Source organism: Gorilla gorilla, chromosome 6 (assembly GCF_029281585.2).
Source record: "Gorilla gorilla gorilla isolate KB3781 chromosome 6, NHGRI_mGorGor1-v2.1_pri, whole genome shotgun sequence".
Lineage (NCBI taxonomy): Eukaryota > Metazoa > Chordata > Mammalia > Primates > Hominidae > Gorilla > Gorilla gorilla.
Window position 1 is genome coordinate 148,592,657 of NC_073230.2, and position 7,603 is coordinate 148,600,259.

At 50.9% G+C, this 7,603-nt stretch overlaps 1 protein-coding gene across 1 annotated transcript in view; it reads right to left on the minus strand.

Annotated features, from left to right (window-relative positions):
• The window catches only part of KLRG2 (killer cell lectin like receptor G2), a 31,753-nt gene extending 30,290 nt beyond the window's left edge, over positions 1-1,463 (minus strand). Inside the window, exon 1 of the mRNA XM_031013234.3 lies at positions 626-1,463. Within this exon, the coding sequence (XP_030869094.1) occupies positions 626-1,382 (757 nt within the window). The 5' untranslated portion in view covers positions 1,383-1,463. The remainder of the gene's footprint in view (positions 1-625) is intronic.
• Between the last annotated feature and the right edge of the window lie 6,140 nt (positions 1,464-7,603).

The window sequence follows — 7,603 nt, forward strand, 5'->3', positions numbered from 1 at the left end:
ACCTGATCCTGAATGACTTCCCCTCATCTGGAGTTCCTTCCACTGCTACTTCTCAAAGGTGCTACGCATGCTAAGAGGGAATTTGAAAGTTCGGGAGTGCGGGTAGGGGAGGATGAGAAGGGGAGTGGCTTTATTCTTTTTTTTTTTTTGAGACGGAGTTTCTCTCTTGTTGCCCAGGCTGGAGTGCAATGGCATGATCTCGGCCCACTGCAACCTCCGCTTCTCGGGTTCAAGCGACTCTCCTGTCTCAGCCTCCCGAGTAGCTGGGATTACAGGTGCATGCCACCATGCCAGGCTAATTTTTGTATTTTTAGTAGAGACGGGGTTTCATCATATTGGTCAGGCTGGTCTCGAACTCCTGACCTCAGGTGATCCGCCCGCCTCGGCTTCCCAAAGTGCTGGGATTACAGGCGTGAGACACCGCAACAATGTGAATTACAGTTACGTAGACAGGAATGTTATTGATTGTAAGCCCGAGAGGCCAGATCGGGTTGGGGATCGGGATGGCCAACTGGGTCCCTTAGTCGGTCAGCTGCCCAGCGGTCCAGGGCTGGGCGGGTGTGGGGGTTTCGGCTACGTCCACCCGACCTGGCGGCGTCGGCTGCAGGCGCAGGTGAGCACTCACCCGTAAGCGTTACGGCCCGGGGCAGCTTCTCGTCGCCGTCCAACCCCGCGCGGGGCAACAGCGCCGCATCCTCCTTCTCCAGCCCCAGCTCCTTGCAGCGGCAGCACGTGGGGGAGCCTGGGGAGCCGGCGCTTCCTTCCGCGGGGCTGGCCCGGCCCTCTGCGTCGCAGCCGCTCTCCGTCCGGGCTGCAGCCAGCGGCGAGCGGCGGCCCCACGTGCCGCCCTGGGATGGTGCGCGCAGCAGGAGCTGGTGCGCCGGGTCCGCGTGGCGGGAGAAGGCAGGGGACTCGGGCACCGGCACCGTGAGGAAGCGCGTGGAGGGCCTGGGCGATGGCGTGCTGCTGCCACCGGCCGCGCCCACGGGCTTCACGCGCACATCTACCTGCAGCTCCATGGGCGCCCAGGCGCTGGGCGCAGGCTCAGCCCCGGGCGCCTCGCCATTCCGGGGCAGCTTGACCAAGGCGGGGCCCGGCGACGGCGACTCGGGGCAGACCCCGTAGCCCAGGCTGAGCGGCGGCACGCGCGGGGACCCGGGGCGAGGCGAAGGCGGCTTTTTCTTGCTCGAGGGCTCCAGGCCTGCGCCCGCCGCCTTCTCCACGGCCCCGGCCGGACTTGGGCTGCTTTCGGGACCTTCAGGTTGTCGCACCTTTGCGGGCACCTGCGGCTGCTCCAGCGTGGGGACCAGGCTTCCCACGGGCTCCATTGGGAGCTCTGCCCCGGCTTGGCCTCCGGGCGCAGCCTCCCAAGCCTCCTCCATCCCGCGCGCCCCGCCACCCGGAGACGCTGAGGAGCGCACCTGGGCCCAGTGCAGAGGAGCTTCGCTCTCCTGCGTCCGGATTGGTCCAGCCGCGTCGCCGAAGTTGTCAGGCCACGCCCCTCCCCGAAGGACCCCGCTGTGATTGGTTGTGGCTGCGGTTCTGCTGCCCCGCCCCCCTTCGGGACACAGCCCCGGCCTCCACCAGGCACTGGGAGGGAGCTGAGAAGGGCAGCGGGGCCAGGCGAGGGTTGCCGGGTGGGCGGGAGCTCTCGGGAGAAAAGCAGAACACCAGCGGAGGCTTGTGGCAGGGAACCCGGAGCCCCGCCTGACCCTTCCCTCTTCTTTGTCTCTGACCTCACCCGTTTTCCCCTCCAGCCCTATGCCGGGGTGTTGGTTTTGAGAGTTACAGTTTGGGCGGGGAAGGATTGGCCAAGCCTGTCTGGATCCTGGGACCTCAGAGAAATCAGAATCCAAAGGAATTGGGGCGACCTGTGGAAAAGTAGCCCAGTTGGTTGTCCTGACAGTCCAGCAGGGTTTCGAAAGGACTCTCCATCATACTTGGGAGGACTCCCCCACTGAGTAACGCTAAGAGAAAAGAAACAGGGCGTGGATAAGCAATTCTTCTTCTTCTTTTTTTTTTTTTTTTTTTTTTTGAGACGGAGTCTTGCTCTGTCGCCAGGCTGGAGTGCAGTGGCCCCATCTCGGCTCACTGCAACCTCCGCCTCCCAGGTTCAAGCAATTCTCCTGCCTCAGCCTCCTGCGTAGCTGGGACTACAGGCACCCACCTCACCACGCCCGGCTAATTTTTGTATTTTTAGTAGAGACGGGGTTTCACCATGTTGGCCAGGATGGTCTCGATCTCCTGACCTCGTGATCTGCCCGCCTCGGCCTCCCAAAGTGCTGGGGTTACAGGCGTGAGCCACCGCGCCCCGCCTGGCCTCCGGTATTTTTAAGTGCCCCCAGGGTAGGGTTGGCAGATAAAATGCAGGCCACTCAGTTTAATTTGAATTTCAGTTAAACAAGGGATAGTTTTTAGCATAGTAGTCCTCCCTTATCCACTGGGATAGTTCCAAGACCTCCCAGTGAATGCCTGAAACTTTGGATAGCACCAAACCCTATATATACTGTTTTTTTCTATACAAGCGGTCTTCAAACGGTTCATGGAAAATTCATACTATGAAAAAAACTATGCATGGATTTGAAAATTTTTTGGCACCAAAATAAATTTGTACTAACTTGTTATCACATGTCTCGACAAGATCTAGTTTGAGGCACTAAGAAGGATAAGACATCAGTTTGAAAAGAGCTCCTGTCAGAGCAACAAGGATTCTGCTAAATTTGAAGCAAGAATAATCATCGCATTTATGGTGACATCATTGATATTTTTATGAAAAGCTCATGGGGACAATGCCCCCAAGAAACCAGCAGTTTGCAAATGGAAAACTCGTTTTAAGAAGGGATGAGGCCAGGCATGGTGGCTCAGCCTGTAATCCCAGCACTTTGGGAGGCCGAGGCAGGTGGATCACTTGAGGTAAGGAGTTCGAGACCAGCCTGGCCAACATGCTGAAATCCTGTCTCTACTAAAAAAGCAAAAATTAAGCTGGGCGCGGCAGCTCACGCCTGTAATCCCAGCACTTTGGGAGGCCGAGGTGGGCGGATTGACTGAGCTCAAGAGTTCAAGACCAGCCTGGGCAACACAGTGAAACCCTGTCTCTACTAAAATACAAAAAATTAGCTGGCATGGTGGCGTGCGCCTGTAGTCCCAGCTACTTGGGTGCCTGAAAATACAAAAAATTAGCCGGGCATGGTAGTGGGTGCCTGTAATCCTAGCTACTCAGGAAGCTGAGGCACGTGAATCGCTTGCACCTGGGAGGCAGAGGTTGCAGTGAGCTGAGATTGTGCCACTGTACTCCAGCCTGGGTGACAGAAGGAGACTCCATCTCAAAAAAAAAAAAAAAAAAAAAAAAAAAAAGAGAAGGGATGAGACAATGTTGAGGATAAAGCCCTCAGTGGCAGACCATCCACATCAATTTTTGAGTAAAATAATTAATCTTGTTTGTGCCCTCATGAAGAGGACCAACGATTAACAGCACAAACAACAGCCAACACCAAAGACGTCTCAATTGGTTCAGCTTACACTTTTCTGACTGAAAAATTAAAGTTGAGCAAAGTTTCTACTCTATGGAAAACCATTGCGTCCAGATCAGCTGCAGCCAAGAGCAGAACTTTCAATGGAAATTTAAAACAAGTAGGATCAAGATCCTGAAGCATTTCTCTGAAGAGTTGTAACAGAAGATGGAACGTGGCTTTACCAGTAGGATCCTGAAGACAAAAAACAAAGCGATGGCTCCCAAGAGGTGGAAGTGGCCCAGCCACAGCAAAAGTGGACAGGTCAAGAGCAGAAGTCACAGCAACAGTTTTTTGGGATGCTCAAGGCATTTTGCTTGTTGGCTTTCTAGGGTGCCAAAGAGCAATAACATCTGCTTATTATGAGAGTGTTTTGAGAAAGCCAAAACTTTAGCAGAAAATCACCTGGGAAAGCTTCACCAAAGGGTCCTTCTCCACCACTACGAGGCTTCTGCTCATTCCTCATCAGTCAAGGGCATCACTCAACATGTTCAAGTTTTAAATGCCTCTTTGGGCCCAGTATCCTCCTCCTGCTAACACCCTCTCTATTCTTCCTTGTCATGGCCAACCTTTTTTTTTTTTTTTTGAAAGAGAGTCTTGTTCTGTCACCTAGGCTGGAGTGCAGTGGCGTGATCTCGGCTCACTACAACCATGGCCTCCTGGGTTCAAGCAATTCTCGTGCCTCAGCCTCCCAAGTAGCTGGGATTACAGGTGTGCACCATCACAACCGCTTAATTTTTGTATTTTTAGTAGAGACAGGGTCTTGAACTCCTAACCTCAGGTGATCTGCCCGCTTCAACCTCCCAAAGTGCTGGGATTACAGGCGTGAGCCACCACACCGGGCCATGACCAACCTTCTTTAACAAGGTAATTGCCCCCATTTGTCTGCCAAAATTTTCCTTGGCAAGGGTACAAGTCACCAAACCCAGCAAATGATTTTTTTCCATTTTTGGAAAAAAAAATATATATATGTTATATTTTATATATATTATAAGGATGGAGGAGTCTCGCTATGTTGCCCAGGCTAGTCTTGAACTCCTGGCCTTAAGCCATCTTCTCGCCTCGGCCTCCCAAAGTGCTGGGCTTACAGGTGTGAGTTACTGTGCCCGGCCTGCAGATGCTCTTCAGTGCTCGTTTTATCTCTCAGGTTTTGACATTATGATCATTTCTTCCTCCTCTCAAAAACCCACTCATCTGTGGCCTGTGGCCTTCCTGACACCACCTCTACCAGCTCTCCTTCTGCCTCCCTGGCTGTTCCTTCGCAAATTGCTGCAGAGCTTCTCACCCACCATATGTCAGTGACCTTCAAGCCCAGATCTTTCTCCTGAGCTTAGGTTCTTCTTTGCAGGAATTTGACACTAGATATGAGAGACCCAGAGCCGAGTGTTGTCAGAGCTCCTAGTAGGGCAGCTCCCTAGAGAGAAAGCCCAGAAACTCCTGCTCTGGGCCCCAGAGTTTGTCCGATCTCAGCCCTTCCTAAAGCTTGTTTGTTCAATTCTGTGGATTTCACGAGACCCTGAGTATCCTTCTCATACCTCCTCCACTTTTTGCCTTATCATTTAAGACTCTGGGTCAGGTATGGTGACTCACACCTGTAATCCCAGCACGTTGGGAGGCCAAGGCAGGAGGATCACTTGAGCCCAGGAGTTTGAATCTGGGCAGCATAGGGAGACTTTGTCTTTACTAAAAATCAAAAAGTTAGCTGGGTGCAGTGGCATGCACCTGTGGTCTCAGCTACTAGAGAGGCTGAGGCGGGAGGATTGTTTGAGCCTGGGAGTTTGAGGCTGCAGTGAGCTGTGATTGTGCCACTGCACTCCAGCCTGGGCAACAGAGTGAGATCCTGTCTCAAAAAAAGAAAGGAAGGAGAGAAAGAGAGTAAAGGGGAGAGGAGGGAAGGAAAGGGGAAGAGAAAGGGGAAGGGGAAGGGAAGGGTGAGGGGAAGGGGAAGGGGAAGGGGGAGGGTGAGGGTAAGGGTAAGGGTAAGGGTAAGGTGAAGGTGAAGGGGAGGGGAAGGGAAGGGGGAGGGAAGGGAAGGTGGATAAAAGGAAGGAAGGAGGAACTGATTGCAAGTGGCCGAAAACCCAAGTCTCACTGGGCTCCATGTCTCTCTTGGGGTGAGGGCCAGGCTTCGATGGAGTCTCTGTATACCTCCTGTGACACAGCACAGCAGCCTGGCACCAGAAGGCCATTTACAACTTCTAAATTGGGACATCCTAAGATAGGTGAATTACCCAAATGTTTCAAGGGGGTTCAGATGTTGGCTGGCAAAAAAGAACAAATATCTACCATGATCCTTCCTTTCATCCTTTTCTCTCTTTCCCTCACTTTAAAATCCTGTTTTCTGCTTGCAACAGCAATGCATGTCTGCAATACAAAATGTAGATATTACAGAAGTGCATACTGTAGAAAATAAAGGTCCCCTGTTTTCTATGCCCCAGAGATTTCTGTTATTAACATTTTGGTATGCAGTCTTCAAGATTTTTAAACAAATATATACACTAACCTGTACTGTTATTATATATATAAATATCTTTATTTCCAAAACTTCACTCATATTAAATGTTTTCCTATATGTAATTTATTTAAGAAGTCTCCTGATGGGCGTTTGAGTTGTTTCCATTTGGGTGACATAATTACTGTAATGCTGAACATGATATAGATATAATTCAGTGAGCATCCTTGTATATATTGTTTTTAAAAATCACATCTCTGAAATATCTTCAGAATAGAATCATTAAAATGAAATTGCTGAGCCAAAGGGTGGTCAGAATTTTGAATGTGATGGGTACTGCTAAATTACCCACAAGAGGCTCAACAAACAAAGGATGAGAGGGCTGTTCCTGTGGCCGCCCCATCGCTCCGTATCATCAATCTTCTTAGTCCTTACCAATCTGATGGGCAAAAATATTGAATTCCAGCTTGCATTTCTTTAACTATGAATGAAGCTGAACATCTTTTCATTTGTGAATTGTGCTACTGAGAAGTGTCTTGGACACTGTCAGGGCCTGGATGAAATACCACTAACATTTCCTCTAATGCCAGTTCCAAATCACTGGCTGGTTCCAGGAGGTGGCCCTGCAGGAATCCTCGTCATTTTTCCTGCCCCACACCATGAGGTTCACTGGTCAAGGGTGGCTGATGGTATCTGGTCTGTCCGAACAGACTGAGTTCTACAAGCATAAATTAAATTGCAGCTTAATTCCCCAGAGAGGAGGCAAACATTCCCACTCCTGGTTCTTGGCTGATGTCATCCCCGTGGCATCTTGGGCCCCTCTAGGGGCCCTGGAGACACAGATGAGTAAGGAGAGGGGTTTCCGCACAGCCAGCTCCCTGGCACAGCCCATACCCAGCTCACATTCCACCTGCTCAGAGGCTCAGAGGGCACCCAAGCCAGTGTGACATCCCCTCACACCGCCTAAGCCCCCACCTTGGTCTCTCACCTGTCAGCTGTCTTCCTAGCATTCTCCACAGTCTGTGCTCAGCACGTGCACATGGTTGTTCACCCTTTAATGCTTGTCTCTGGCCCCCTAGAAATCCTCACTGCATCCCCAGATCAGTATCTGACACGCCATCCCTGGTTCTTGACTGATGTCTCCGCCAGGAGCTTAGTGAATATTTATTAAATAAATTATGCTGAATGGGGCATTGTGCAGAGTGCTTTACCCACCTGGTCTCTCTTCCCCCCCTCAATCTTTGGTTGACACATTTTTAAACATTAAGAAAAATGGAAAGAATAAATGGTGATCACGTGAACGCCCTCCACCTTGATTCAACAGTTAGCATTTCACACATCGTTCTTGTCCTTCTCTCCATCTCTGTGCAAACATTCTCTCTGTTGTTATGGAACCATCTGAGTGTGAGCTGCCGACCTCACGAAGCCTCACCCTTCAATATTTCAGCGTGCATCTGCTAAGAATACACGTGTTTTCCATAAGTACAATGCCATTCTCACACCAAAGAAATGAACAATAACGCCGAGCCAGGTGAAATTTTGGAGACCAAATTTAAATTTTTCTAATTTTTTTTCCAACCAGGTTCCCATCAGGGTTCAAGCATGACATTCGGCTGTTGGGTCCGTTTACTCTTCATAATAA